Source organism: Zophobas morio, unplaced genomic scaffold (genome assembly GCF_036711695.1).
Source record: "Zophobas morio isolate AGI-343-1 ecotype UQ-CSIRO unplaced genomic scaffold, CSIRO_AGI_Zmor_V1 ptg000893l, whole genome shotgun sequence".
In the NCBI taxonomy this organism is placed as follows: domain Eukaryota; kingdom Metazoa; phylum Arthropoda; class Insecta; order Coleoptera; family Tenebrionidae; genus Zophobas; species Zophobas morio.
In genome coordinates this window covers 83683-99588 of record NW_026972995.1, presented here as the reverse complement: position 1 = coordinate 99588, position 15906 = coordinate 83683, and the positions used below count along the sequence as shown (strand labels likewise).

At 30.3% G+C, this 15906-nt stretch overlaps 1 protein-coding gene across 1 annotated transcript; it reads left to right on the top strand.

The window, feature by feature from the left end:
• The first annotated feature begins 2030 nt into the window (after window positions 1-2030).
• LOC135122123 (leucine-rich repeat-containing protein 15-like) lies at window positions 2031-15531 on the top strand. The gene is made up of 8 exons (XM_064046348.1): window positions 2031-2197; window positions 12303-12374; window positions 12634-12705; window positions 12910-12981; window positions 14478-14549; window positions 14749-14820; window positions 15116-15187; window positions 15393-15531. Exons 1-8 carry the CDS (start codon window positions 2031-2033, stop codon window positions 15529-15531), a joined length of 738 nt encoding a protein of 245 aa, XP_063902418.1.
• The last annotated feature ends 375 nt before the right edge of the window (window positions 15532-15906 follow it).

Here is a 15906-nt window from a genome sequence, read left to right as displayed (position 1 = left end):
TTTTATCAAATACAACATTATTTAAACATAGTGCTACAGAAGACAAAAAGTTTTGTTAACTCAAACAATTTTTTTTTTAAAAACAACTATACTTCTTTAAGGGATTATTAAACGAGTAATATTTTCATATTGCATTTTTAACACTTTTTAATATAAAATTGTTCACTAGCCGTGGTCGTTCTTTTAGCTCTCTTTAGGCGTTTCTATCCATTTTAGTATTATCGTAAAAGTTATTTTTTTATACTTATAAACCTTTGCTTCTTGATTGTTAAAATATAAGTAAAAAATATATATAATGTTGCGGAGATCAAGTAAAATCATTTATATAAGCTATAGTTAGCGTGCAGCAGAGAGAATTTCTGATATTCTGAACATGGTGTTCTTTCCAGTGTCCGGAATCTTGCGTTTAATAGCGTCGCCAAGCTAGACAAATATTTGATTACATGTATACAGCAAATATGTTCCAAACTGAGTAATGATAAAATACACTTTGGGCACCAAATTAGACAGTGGTGCGCTCAATGCTTTACAAGGATTATTACAATATTAATCGGTAAACAAAGCCCTAAGATCTTAGCTTAAACGAGGGATTTTAAAATGAGTTTCGAGAATTGTAGACCTAGAGGAACAAATCTTAGTAAATGGGTGTATTAAAGGAAAAAAAGTAAGTTAGAGGAGGGTTACATAAGCTAAGGTGACCGTTAGACGAGGAAAGTTTGGAGATTGGAACCTCTGCGGATACAAGCTGCCTATTGAAAATGAGTTTAAAGTGGTTATTCCAGATATTTTCCCAGAAATGGATACAGAAACTGTAAAGGCGGTTCTTCTGTTTTAACGGTTCAACCCGTCTGAAGTAATTAAAATGCGTTCCTTTGAAAAGGAAAGACAACCCCTACCCCTACCCGTCAAGGCGTCTAAAATGGGAAACAAGAGCTTAAATTTGAAAAGTAATGGGTGTATCGCCGTGTCGGTTGATTCCCTGAAAAGAAGAGGGGGTGGATTGGTCAGTGCTATAGATGTCAACTATTTGGACATACAGAGTAATACTCTAAGCCAAGCTACAAATGCGCTAAATGCAATGGCCCTCACTGCTCGACTTCCTGCACTAAAAGCGAAAATGAAAAGCCTACCTGCCCTAATTGCCCAAGAATGCATGTTTCAAATTGTAGAGGATGCAGAACCACCAGAAATATGCTCCTCTGAGAAAAATTCATAATAATTTTTCAACTAAAAAAGCTTTCAAGAATTCTGAAAGTTTTCATTTAAAAAAAATATAAGCTACGCACCGCCTACTAAACAGAACTTAGAACCTGAAGCAACTAATACAGCTCCCTAAACGACCTGAAGAATAACTTTGTAGCAACACTTACCAATGCGATCCATTAAGGAGCTAATTTAGAAATTAACTAATTTTTAGATTATCTAAATGCAGGCCAACTCAGAAATTTATTGCCCGTATGAACCTGGACAAAATTTTACATCTTGTACACATCTGAAGGAAGGTAACCGTTTAAGGCACCTAACTATTCTGTTCACTTACACGACAGGAAAGATACTGGAGGAGAAGGCGTAGCTGCCTTAACTGGATAAAACATTACCCACCAAGCGTTCTAATTTATAGAGGTAACTTTAGAAGCTGTCTGCGTAAATATAGAGCTCTGTTACATTGGGATAGTCAATATTACTGTCCCTTACAAATATTTCGACAAGGTAATGCCTAAAATTGCGGGGGGTTTTATGTCTCGAGATTTAAACTTCAAAAACCCTTTGTAGAATAGCAGGCGGAAGAGCGACAATGAAATAAGGTTTGCCGGAATGACCGACAAAAATATTTAATTTTTATTGGCTTAAATCATCACAGTATCATAAATTATTTAAGTACCTGTTATCGTCAAATAACGCTTTGTACTCTCTTCGGATCCTAACCCCATCTTCATATAGATAGGAGATAAGTCAGTCTCGGTAACCTGGGTTGAAAAAGTAACCAGTTTGGCACCCATTTCGGGAATAGTTAGACAAGCATAGACACCATGGAGCAATTCATAGGGAAAATACTTGATTTAGACACGGCTGTTGTGCAAATGGAAGGAGCTATAAAAGCGAACTATAGTAAGCCCACAAAAACCAACAATACAACTCTATGGACCACATTAGATTTCAGATTAAGAGAAGGCGAAAGCAAGATATCCGAACTCTTGTTTCCAAGCGATAAAAAACTTTACAATCAATATTTGAAATTAAGGAGAATTTGAAAGCCTGGTTTAACTAAAGCTGGCCAAAAAAATTAGGGACTTTGGGCCAGAGAATAATTCTTGAAGGAAATTAACAAGAACCATTCGAACTACTGAGACTAGGGGCATAACACCGCTCATCCATGGTGCTGGACGCCTCAGCTACCATGTCCTCCGAAATAGTAGAGGCATTTGCTGATGCACTGAAAGCTTACTCATATCGATTAGAATGCGCACCGCTTTAAGTATGTGTCCACCATAGCTACTAACCATTTAGGATCTAACATATGTAACAACGTTAAGCTTATCACCAGTGCGGAATCTTAAAACTATTATCCAACCCCTTAATACTAGAAAAGCCTCGCCCTGATAATGCTTAAGAACTTAATTTCACGAGCTATCTCTACGATTTTAAGGTTAATTAATTCAAATATTCACCACAGCTTACCTCCCCAAACTGTGGAAATTGGCTTACATAATTTTCATTCCTATAATTAGTTCCTCTAACTGTTTTATTAAAGATTATCACCCAAAAAGCTTGTTGTCCGGCCTAGAAAGGAGGTAGAAGCGGGGTTCCTTGTAAATTATAAGAATTAGTGAATGGCAAGTGCGTCCTGTCTAATTTTTAATTTGGTTTTCGAATTAAGTACTCCACAATTCACTAGATAATCAGGCTTACTAGAGAAGCTACAGAAGCTTTCTTAAAAAAAAAAGTAAAACGTGCGTTCTTTTAGATATATTAAGAAGACTCTTCGGTAAAAGAGGGCACGACGATCTAGCTCCCTTTTTTACTTGACTGTGGTGGTACACCTCATACCTAAAGAATAGAACCTTAACTGCTAGAGTAAATTCATTGGAGTCCGCTTTTAGACAATCAAAGGTGGTGTTCCACAAGGTTTCTTAGTACCCCCTTTCCTTTTTTCTATCTACATGCGCGACATGCCACAACTGCCGAAAAAAAAATAGAAACTAGGCTCACTACGTTGGCAACACAGCCTTATATTATAGTTCAAAATCTGCTAGTTCAAAATCCGCCTGTCTGGTGTTTAAAAACGTACAGTCTCAGTTTACAGTAGTTGAGACATGGTTTTTAACAGGGAGGCTTATAATTAACTAGCCGAAAAGTAGCTTTGTAATTATAACAAAGGGAAGGATACTTCCCTAGATCCCTAGTAAACTCTCATTCCTCGATCTAAGAAGGTTAGATATCTCGAAATTGTGCGTGACGAAGGACTAAGCTGAACTCCACATCTTTCTTAAGTCGTTTTAAAACCAAGAAAGCTATAGCCGTGTTAGACCCCTTACTATGCAGGAAAAGCAAACTGCATTTAAAAAAGAGTTTCCGTAGTTATACTCCCGCTGATGGTCTATGACTCTACCACTTGTGTCTATTTTTTAAACGAACATATTCGTCGACTACAAATACTAAAAAATCACCTTCTGAAAATGGTGGGTGCCCCCTTGCTTTGGGCACAACAGCTAACTACATAGGAAATGTACCCTCCAGCCTATTTAAGTTTATCTTATTTGACAGCTTCTTAATTAGTACTTTTCCTTGGTTGCCAAGTACTCCCGGTCAAAACATTTCTTAGGCCTAGTAATAGAGGGGAGAGCTATGGCTAAGATTATAGTTTATTATATTTACTTAATTATATATATATATATATTTATATTTATAATATTATGGAACGGAAACTAATCCATCCCTTTTCATTTAATATTTTTATTACTTTGCTTCTACGTCTTTTTACTATATACTATTTAGCTATGATAACGCGCACCTATCCTCGTTAATGGCGCATAGAATCGTTAAGGAACATGTGGTTTTTGCTCCCTTAATTAAAGTAAATTAAGCAGCAATCCATCATAAATCACATCTGCAGTAAGCCAGTGCTATAATGTGTGACACTTCGTCTTTTTGGTATCCAGCTTTCTCTTTTTTTTTTTTTTTTGTTCATTTTGCTGTTTTAGTTGTTTGTTTTTAAATATATTTCTTTATTATTTAGTTAGTTATTCTATTACTTATTCAATCTATAGTATACCCTTTTTTATTAAAATACTTATTTTTTATCTATAATTGTTAGACTTGTTACTTTATTAAAAATTACTTAAATCTGTTTTGCTTATTTAACTTGACAACAATTTTTTATACCATTCTTGAATTTTGCCTGCTCTATTATTAAAATTGTTATCGAGTTAAGCGTATTAACAGGGAATACTACGGAAACCGTTTTACCTTTCTATTAAATCCTTTTGTTTTCGTCTCATTTAAACACTTGCTTCCTTTTTAGAAGGAACTTGCAATATTAAACTTATACTATATCCAAACTGACCTTTTCACGTATATATATATTATTTGGAAGTAAAACTGGTCATTGGCCCTCGTTTAGTAATTTATTTCTTAGTTGTAGGCAACAGTTTGTAAAAGTTAAGGTGGTATAAACTTCCTGTATTACTACACTTTGGCATTGGTTCTTCCCTTCTTTAGGCACTTAAATTTTATTTGTTTCTCTCCATGCCTCCTTTGAAAGAGAAGTCGCCAATTTATTTAGAAACCACTCTTGGTTCCTGTTCTCCTGTTTAAAATTGAACTCTATCGGAAGGGCTACCTCTATCTATTAAATATCGATGGCCTAATGAGTGCTTTTAATATTGAAGAGTTTCATAAGTTAATATTCGTTGATATGACTTTGAATTTAATAAGATAGCTTCTGTTAAATAAATCAGATAGAGTGCGCATTGCAAATCACTTTTTTTAACGTTAGCCACTAACCAGCGTGCCTTTTATCATCAACTTATACTTACTTTGGTTGCATTGCTATTTTTACTAAGTTAATAAAAAAGGCAGACTTGATATGGTTCTTTATTTACAACTGTTGCATATTTATGCAATTTTATAACTCTTTCGAATTCTTCTCTTCCTTTTGAAAATTTGTCCCCAACCATTATAAAATCAACTACAAAAGTCATTGTATTAAGGGAAAATTATATAAGTATTATTCTGCACTCAATTGCTTTCTAAGTGATAAAAATATAGAGAGTCTTTTTACCTCCAAAGCTTTATCGATAAAGAGTTCTTATATAATAATGAAAAGTTTAAAGTTATATACAAAATTGACGAATACCTAAATCTTAGCCTCTTCACATTTTCAAAAGCAGGCATACCCATTCAAATTTTTAAAACAGCTATTGATTCAATCTTTATTGACGTTCCTTTTCCTCCAATGTTCCGGTTTAGAAAATACCACAGTTTATTTTTCTGTAATCTTGCACCTAACTACAATGCTATTACTTCGTTCATTTAGAACAATAGCTAGCGTTACAAAAATTTTGATGCTGACAAGATGAACTCTTACAGTACTCTTCTGAATTGCTTCAGACCACCTTACAAGAGTGGTTATTATCCGCATACCTCTGGAAACCTACTAACGGGTAATTATTATGCCTACACCTCTGTTTCAGGGAAAACGGCTAGTGCTGCGGAAAAGAGAAAAAATTTAAAATATTCTTAAGCGGCTGGTATCCATGTGTTCCTCAACCGGTTACCGTGTAGAGTTTAACTTACCCTTTTGCCATCATCTCGTTGGCTGGCAAGGAGCATTTTGAGATGAATGTTTAGAAGGCTGCCTTCTACTATTCTCAAACGTCAGTTCTTCGAGAAAAGGTTATAACGATTGATCGTAACATTTTTAATGTTTTTTTCTCTCCTGATTGTAATTTTTGGTTTTATACGGTTATTTTTGAGATAGTATTAAGAGAATTTCTTTGGAAGCAGGGTACTAATGTTCATTCCCTCCCCGGTCTGTCTCGGAGTCTGCTGTTTTCAATTCGAAGAAACCTGGAATTACCATTTCTTCCTCAAGATACAGTTAAAGATCAACCACTTAGAAAAGTTAAAATACCGCAAACCCTTAGTTAACATAGTGCATTATAATAAAAGAAATAGCCCCCTTTAGAGATTAGCTTGAATAAGGTCTTATCCATGGAATTGGTGGTAAAAAAGCACCGCTTTGGACATTATTGTAGATGAGTACATTCGAACATAGAAATTTTAAGAGTTAATATTTCTACGTTAAAGTTAACTACTTTTCAGCAAAGCGAGTGCCACTAAGGATCATTTTTTCAAGAGTTATATGCATTCAGCTTTCTTTTCCTTGCTTGATAAATCATATTTAAAGCTTCCTTTTAGGTGTATGACTGAAATCGTTAATAGACGATTTAAACTCATTAGTGAAGAACTTTAAAAATGTTTAGAGATCATTTTAAAAAGAGGTCATATATCAACCTTATTGAAACTGTTCCTGGAAATAAAAATTATAAAGGTAATAAGTTTATTTCAGTTGTATACTCAAAAGGAGTCACTATACATGAAAAAAGAGAACAATTGTATAAAGTAGTCAAGATATTTGAGGTGACGCCTAAAAAACTGGTTAAAGTTAAATGGGATTTTTGAAAAAATGGCGCCTTTGTAGCACGGCCTAATAAGCATAAAAGAAAATTTAATGTATTCCAAGCTACTGTCAATGATTTTAGCTACAACTTTTTTCTTGACCGGTCCAATATCAATTTAAAAGACTGGTACGAGGAGAGAAGCTAATAATTATATAAAATCTAAATTATTTATTGGAATGCATACAAACATTTTTGACCCCAGTGAATTTCTTATTGATGCCAGACAAACGTCTGTAATAAATTTGGTTTGGCTCTTGATAGTAATGCCACTCACGCATATTTGAGCTTGTTACGATTGATTTACAGCTCAACAGAGGTGTAATGCAGGTGCGTAGGGTGACTTCACCCGATGACCCCTTCAGGAAAGTTGCCACTGAGGTTGAGGAAACCTTACGCCCATCTAACGCGAGTGGGTTAAGGGAAAAGGTCTGCAAGATTGCACATCAAATGAGGAACCTTTAGATATTTTTAGGGATTCCTAATGGTTGATACTCCTACTAATGTTGAAGTCCGATATTTGACGCTTTAAGTATCCCGAGGGTAATAGAGCCCTTTACAGGAAATGGACAACCCCTTCACATTTTTTCAGTCTCAATAGGAAGGGTTGACAACATGAGACGTTAGCACTTGGCACAGAGAAGATTCTTAGGTCACAAGTCACGAAGTTAATTATTGTAAGCCTTGGGAATAACTCCTTAAATGGGGTCTAATTGGTAAACTTGTCAGACTACATAAATGAATAAAGACGAAATTAAAATGTTTTGGCTCTTTTACTTTAGGAAATTCTTAAAATTTTACTGTTTGATGCCCGTCGCAGGCCGCCTGTAGTTTTTATACGAGAAATTTTTAGATTTTTATGTAGATTCTGACCTTTTAAAGAAGGTTGTTGATAAAACTAAAAAAGAATTTTTGTGTTAGAGACTTATAAATATTTTTACTTCTTATTTTCCTAATGGTTGATAGCTTTGTTTATTTTCGGTCTGGGTTTAAGTTAAACTGTGAAGATAAATTCGAACCTATGTAGGCCTTTTTCCAGAGTCCATCCGTTTATCTTTTTTACTTAAAATAAAATGTAATCTTCGCCCTTTATTTATTACAATCTATGTTATCAGATATATATTTTATATATAATTCAAACTCTAAAATCTTGTAAGGTAGATTTTGTGGTCAAGTAAACCGTTTTACATACTTCTTTTGGTATACCCATCAGTAGTAGTATAAATAAGTTACTAACTGACTACCTTACATTCCTTTGATTTACTTTTTTTCTTAGCACGTCAAGTGTTCTTACTATTTAATACTCTTTATTCTTTGACTTTTTTATACTTCCGTTCGATGCACTTATTTTATCTGTTTTATAGGATCTTTTATATCTATATAGTTTGTCGTACAAAAACTATATTTTGCAGGTATAAAAAAGCAAAAAGAAAACTGACGTTACCTTTTCAAATTTGTAATAATTTTAAAAATTAAGTAGTGTTTGCATATTTGTAACTCTAAAATAAAATAGGCTTTTTATATTGAAATTATAAGTTCAAATTACTTAGTAAAACTAATTATTATTTGAAATAAAGACTTAAGCTAAACCTTCGAGAGATTCAACTAAACTGTAGGTGTTAGCGTAGCTTACAATATACAATTATTTCGTAAAGTGTAATACACCTGAATTACTAAGAAACTAAAGTTCCTTTCAAACCTAAAAAGAAAAAATTCACTTAGGTTACAGTAACCAGATAATTGAAATGCTATAACAAGGATTAAACAATTTACCTAATTCTAACTTAAACTATAAGAAAAGTTAAAAAAAAAAAAAAGAATAAAAAAACTATAATTTTTGTCTATAAAAATAAGATACACTACAAAAGTTTAGCTTTATGGTTGTTTCCAATATTAGCTTTATTGGGTAATAATGGTGTTTATATTACTTACAGGATAGAATTGTAAAAACAGCCTGAAATCTTATAGTATATAAATAGTTTATAGACTTTCGCTAACAATAAAAATATTTTAGTGACAATGAGACCTGCCTCAATAATTTTATCTGAAGAGGCCGACTCACAAAGCACGGGAGTGCGTTTGTAATGGCATTTTTTTTTTTTTTGTAAAACATTTAACCCTCAAAACTCCTACAACAGCCCACAACCCTAGGGAGACCTGAAAAAACCCTGTTACAGTAATACTAATTAAATATCTAGAAAAAATAAGCAGTATATCGCAATATAATACGTTTATAAAAATATTTTATTTAGCTCGTCATAAAACTTTCCTGATCGGTCAATTTGAAACTGGGAATGTTTATTTTAAACTTGAACGTAAACACCAATCCAGTTATTTTTAATGAAATTAAAAAGGAATTCAATATAAAATAGCATTATCACGTGGTATTCCCAGCCCGTGCTACGATTATTTATTATAAAATAAACTATGATTAATACAAATTTATTAAAACTTAATATAATAAACCTATAGAAATATTAAGTAAACTAAAGAAAATGTACATTTTGTTAATAAAATCAAGTTAAAAAATTATATTTACTATATCTCTTCAAAAAAAAGTAGGAATTACTATTTCACTTTTATTATGTATAATTCCCAGTATTTCTCATTAAAATCATGGGTAATAGAAATTGTTATAATTTTTTTTATATATAAAATAAATAAGTATATTAATATAAATATATAATAATTGCATTCTTAAAAGTTCTTGACTTTCATGTAGTATCATTATATTTGATATCATTATTTTGAAATTTTTGTGATAATTATAAACTTTTTTAAAAAAATTCTATTTATAATTATTATTACAACCCAAAAAGAAATTAATTATAATAAAAATTAGTAGTTATAAAGGAAATTAAAATTAATGAATACAAATATTCATTAAATACAACGAACTTAAAGAAATTTATGATCAAAGCAGTGTTAAGTGACTATTCAAAATAAAAAAAATTTATATAATAATAAAAAATTTTTTTATATATTTTATTTATTATTTTCATTTTTTCTTATAAAATTCTGGTAAAAAAACTTATATATATATAAAAATAAAATATTACATGTATATTTTTAGCGAAACAAAAAATAATAATAAGTTAAAATAATATCTATTTATAAATATTCATGAAAACTAGAAAAAGTAAAAAAAATAAATATTTATTTTCTTTATAAAAATTGTATTACTTTATATCTTCTTCAAAATAACAAACGAAGTTATAAACTCAAAGAAGAATTTTTAATAAGAATAAGTAAAAATAATTTTTTATTATTCGGTTAAGGTTTTTTATAATAATACTTCATTATTCATAGCATTAAAGTAAACATATTAGGAAATTTTGCGTTATTACTTTTGACAGACTAACCAGGGAAGAGGTGATTAACTTGCGTTAATATATAAAGGTACGAATGCAAATATTTAAACAATTAACATACACAACATTATTCTGCAAGTATTTAAGAGCAAGTTAGTGTCAAAAGTGGTAATTATTGTCAGTATGCCGCTTGCGGGCTGTCTCTTTGCCGTACTCATATTTATTTTTCAAGGGAAATGGGTGTATTCGCAGTATGCACAAGAATCTCACTGCCCAGGGACATACACCGCCCATGAAAAAATGTAAGTATCCATGCCTGCCTTACAAATTGCTGACACATTGTGAACGTAAAATCCCTAAGACCAGAATATTAATGATCTTAATTTAAAGTCAGAAGACCTAGTTAATGTCTTATTAATAATATACTTTTGACTATAATTAAGTATCTACTCAGTAGAACTTTTAGCATTATACTTGATGTTGTAACGTCCTTTACGATAATGCATACATATTTTAAAGGTATTTAAGAGGGTGCAACTTGGATACTTTTCCACCGAAGGGAGCAAGTTTAAACACTGCTGTAACGTCCATGTAAGATTTGACTTCCATTATATCTTTATTTTAAGTTAGTAAGAAAAAGCTATAGAGTAGACGTAAATATTCTCTAGATAACATTTTTTTTTAATTTAAGTGTTTTTTTAGCGGCAATGTATTTTTTTCTAATAATAACAAGGAATTGTAAGAATATATTTACTTAGAACTATACATTGTAAAGTTTCTATCATAATTATTCCTGACTTATATTATAAGAAATTTGGTAGATAACGCTCTTACCGTCATCACTAAAAAAATGTTTGCTCGCCTTTTCAGCTTGACTTTTTTGTAAGTTTGTAATTATGATCGTATCATGCAATTTTTATTGTAAAATAATATTCTGTTTACCCATGCTATTCGAATTAATCATATATTGTTCTCCGTACTTTATAAAATCAATAGGCTACTAGAAAAATTATATAACTTTTTGTAATACTATTAATAGTCTTAATAATCGTTCAGTATTTTTTAAAACATATAGCAATGATAATAAGATATTACATGTAGAAACTTAATGAATAACAAAATAAAATCAATTGAAGACGATTCGTTTTCTCATCTCGTTGCTTTGACTGAATTGTAAGATTCCTATTCTTTTTTAAAATGCTTGTAGGTTAATTCATAGGCCAATTGATAAATTTTTAGAGGTACTACCTTGCTAATCTATTCAACTACAGTCCTCTTCGTTAGCTAGAATTTAATTTTTCTGAGCTTTCATACTTGCTATACATATTGTTTTTTCACTAATATTAAAGGACCAAATGGATGGATTTTAAGCTTAATAACAACCATATTAATTTTTAAGTTTTCTTCTAATATTACTACTGACATAAACTATAAGGAATTTAGGTTCTAACAAACTTACCTCCATCAGCAAAGAATTGCTTTCTGGCCTTCGTAATTTGACTTCATTGTAAGGCCATAATTATGATCCTATCATTAAATATTTTGTTATATAATAATATTCTGTTCACTCATGCTACTCGAATCAATCTTAAAATGTTCGCTGCTTACTCGATAAATTATAGTTACTCCCTTGTAATATAATTAAGAACCTTAATCGTGTTCAGTATTTTTTATATCCTATTGCAATGTTAGTAACATATTACTTGTAGAAAATTATTGGATAACAAAATAAAATCAATTGAAGACGATTCGTTTTCTCATCTCATTGCCTTGACTGAATTGTAAGATTCTTATTCTTTATTAAAACGCTTGGGGTTATTCCATAAGGCAATTGATAATTTTAAGAGGCATTACCTTGCTAATCTATCCAACTACAGCTCTCTTCGTTAGCTAAAATTTAATTTTTTCTGAGTTCTCATATTTGCTATATATATTGTTTTTCCACTAATATTAAAGGACCAAATGGATGGATTTTAAGCTTAATTATTACCATACTTATTATTAATTTTTCTTCTAATATTACTACTGACATAAACTATAAGGGATTTAAGTTATAATCAAATTACCTCCATCAGCAAAGGAATGTTTTCTGGCCTTCGTAATTTGACTTTATTGTAAGGCCATAATTATGATCCTGTCATTAAATATTTTATTAGATAATAATATTCTGTTCACTTATGTTATACAAATAAATCATAAAGTGTTCGCCGCTTACTAAAATTATATAGTTACTTCCTTATAATATTATGAAGGGTCTTAATAATTGTGTTCAGTATTTTTAAATTCTATACTTATTTTTAACATATTGTAGATCTTTATGGAATAGTCAAATAAAATCAATTGAAGACGATTCGTTTTCTCATCTCGTTGCCTTGACTGAACTGTAAGATTTTATTCTTTATTAAAAAGCTTGTGGGTCATTCCATAAGCTAATTGATAAATTTTTTTTATTTTACCTTGCTAATCTATCCCAACTACAGCCCTCTTCGTTAACTAGAATTTAATTTTTTCTGTGTTCTCATGTTTGCTATACATATTGTTTTTTCACTAATATTAAAGGACCAAATGGATAGATTTAAAGCTTAATTTTTAGCATACTTATTAATTATTCTTCTAATATTTCTACTGACATAAACTATAAGAAATTTAGGTTATAACCAAATTACCTCCATCAGCAAAGAATTGCTTTCTGGCCTTCGTAATTTGACTTCATTGTAAGGCCATAATTATGATCCTATCATTAAATATTTTGTTATATAATAATATTCTGTTCACTCATGCTACTCGAATCAATCTTAAAATGTTCGCTGCTTACTCGATAAATTATATAGTTACTCCCTTGTAATATAATTAAGAACCTTAATCGTGTTCAGTATTTTTTATATCCTATTGCAATGTTAGTAACATATTACTTGTAGAAAATTATTGGATAACAAAATAAAATCAATTGAAGACGATTCGTTTTCTCATCTCGTTGCCTTGACTGAATTGTAAGATTTTAGTCTTTATTAAAACGCTTGTGGCTTACTCCATAAGCCAACTGATAAATTTTTAGAAGTACCTTGCTAATCTATTCCAACTACAGCCCACTTCGTTAGCTAGAATTTAATTTTTTCTGTGTTCTCATGTTTGCTATATATATTGTTTTTCACTAATATTAAAAGACCAAACGGATGGATTTTAAGCTTAATTATTACCATACTTATTATTAATTTTTCTTCTAATATTACTACTGACATAAACTATAAGGTATTTACGTTATAACGAACTTGCCTTCATCAGCAAAGGAATGTTTTCTGGCCTTCGTAATTTGACTTTATTGTAAGGCCATAGTTATGATCCTGTCATTAAATATTTTATTATATAATAATATTCTGTTTACTCATGCTATTCGTATTAATCATATATTGTTCTCCGTACTTTATAAAATCAATAGGCTACTAGAAAAATTATATAACTTTTTGTAAAACTATTAATAGTCTTAATAATCGTTCAGTATTTTTTAAAACCTATAGCAATGATAATAAGATATTACATGTAGAAACTTAATGAATAACAAAATAAAATCAATTGAAGACGATTCGTTTTCTCATCTCGTTGCTTTGACTGAATTGTAAGATTCCTATTCTTTTTCAAAATGCTTGTAGGTTAATTCATAGGCCAATTGATAAATTTTTATAGGTACTACCTTACTAATCTATTCAACTACAGTCCTCTTCGTTAGCTAGAATTTAATTTTTCTGAGCTTTCATACTTGCTATACATATTGTTTTTTCACTAATATTAAAGGACCAAATGGATGGATTTTAAGCTTAATAACAACCATATTAATTTTTAAGTTTTCTTCTAATATTACTACTGACATAAACTATAAGGAATTTAGGTTCTAACAAACTCACCTCCATCAGCAAAGAATTGCTTTCTGACCTTCGTAATTTGACTTCATTGTAAGGCCATAATTATGATCCTGTCATTAAATATTTTATTATATAATAATATTCTGTTCACTCATGCTACTCGAATCAATCTTAAAATGTTCGCTGCTTACTCGATAAATTATATAGTTACTCCATTGTAATATTATTAAGAGCCTTAATAATCGTGTTCAGTATTTTTTATATCCTATTGCAATGTTAGTAACATATTACTTGTAGAATATTATTGGATAACAAAATAAAATCAATTGAAGACGATTCGTTTTCTCACCTCATTGCCTTGAAGACATTGTAAGATTCTTATTTTTTATTAAAAAGCTTGTGGGTCATTCCATAAGCTAATTGATAAATTTTTTTTATTTTACCTTGCTAATCTATTTCAACTACAGTCTTTTTCCTTAGCTAGAATTTAATTTTTTCTGAGTTCTCATATTTGCTATACATATTGTTTTTCCACTAATATTAAAGGACCAAATGGATGGATTTTAAGCTTAATTTTTAGCATACTTATTAATTTTTCTTCTAATATTTCTACTGACATAAACTATAAGGATTTTAGGTTCTAACCAACTTACCTTCGTCAGCAAAGGAATGTTTTCTGGCCTTCGTAATTTGACTTTATTGTAAGGCCATAATTATGATCCTACTATTAACTATTTTATTTTATAATATTATTCTGTTCACTTATGTTATACAAATAAATCATAAAGTGTTCGCCGCTTACTAAAATTATACAGTTACTTCCTTATAATATTATTAAGGGCCTTAATAATCGTGTTCAGTATTTTTAAATTCTATAACTATTTTATTAACATATTGTAGATCTTTATGGAATAACAAAATAAAATCAATTGAGGACGATTCGTTTTCTCATCTCATTGCCTTGACGATATTGTATGTTTAATTTTAATTTAAACGCTTGTAGATTATCCCACGGTGAACTTTATTTGTTTTATTTTTCTGTTTTGATAACAATAAACTAATCAATAAATTAAAGCAGCATTACCTTGTTAACCTATTTCAACTACAGCCCTCTACGTTAGCTAGAATTTAAATTTTCTGTGTTCTCATATTTGCTATATATTGTTTTTTCACCAATTTTTAAGGGCAAACTGAATGGATTTTAAGTTTAATTATTACCGTACTTATTAATTTTACTTCTAATATGACTACTGACGTAAACTATAAGGAATTTAGGTTATAACCAACTTAACTTCATCAGCAAAGGAATGTTTTCTGGCCTTCGTAATTTGACTTTATTGTAAGGCTATAATTATGATCCTATCATTAACTATTTTATTATATAATAATATTATGTTCATTCATGCTACTCGAATCAATCATAAAATGTTCACTACTTACTCGACAAACTGTATAGTTACTTCCTTGTAATACTATTAAGAGCCTTAATAATCGTGTTCAGTATTTTTGAATCCTATAACTATGTTATAAGATATTACTTGTAGAACTTTATGGAATAGTCAAATAAAATCAATTGAAGACGATTCGTTCTCTCATCTCGTTGCCTTGACGGATCTGTACGTTTGTTATTTTTATTTAAAATGTTGTGGATTATCTCACGATGAACTTTCTTCCATGAGCTAATTGATAAATTCAAGCAGCATTATTTTGCTAATCTTTTTCAACTACAACTCTCTCCGTTAGCTATAATTTAGCTTTTTAGATAAATTATATAGTTACTTCCTTTTAATATTATTAAGAGTCTTAATATTCGTGTTCAGTATTTTTTAAATTCTATAACTATTATTAACATATTACTTGTAGAGCTTTAATAGATAACAAATTAAAGTCAATTAAAGACGATTTGTTTTCTCACCTCACTGCCTTGAAGACATTGTAAGATTCTTATTTTTTATTAAAAAGCTTGCGGGTCATTCCATAAGCTAATTGATAAATTTTTTTTATTTTACCTTGCTAATCTATTGCAACTACAGTCTTCTTCCTTGGCTAGAATTTAAT

Excerpts from the sequence above, each read along its gene's own strand:
- LOC135122123 (XM_064046348.1), top strand. The coding sequence starts at position 2,031 with ATGGAGCAATTCATAGGGAAAATACTTGATTTAGACACGGCTGTTGTG. Across the intron at positions 12,375-12,633 it reads CTCGTTGCCTTGACTGAACT|AAATTTAGGTTATAACCAAA; the intron begins GTAAGATTTTAT and ends ATAAACTATAAG. Across the intron at positions 14,821-15,115 it reads CTCATTGCCTTGACGATATT|GAATTTAGGTTATAACCAAC; the intron begins GTATGTTTAATT and ends GTAAACTATAAG.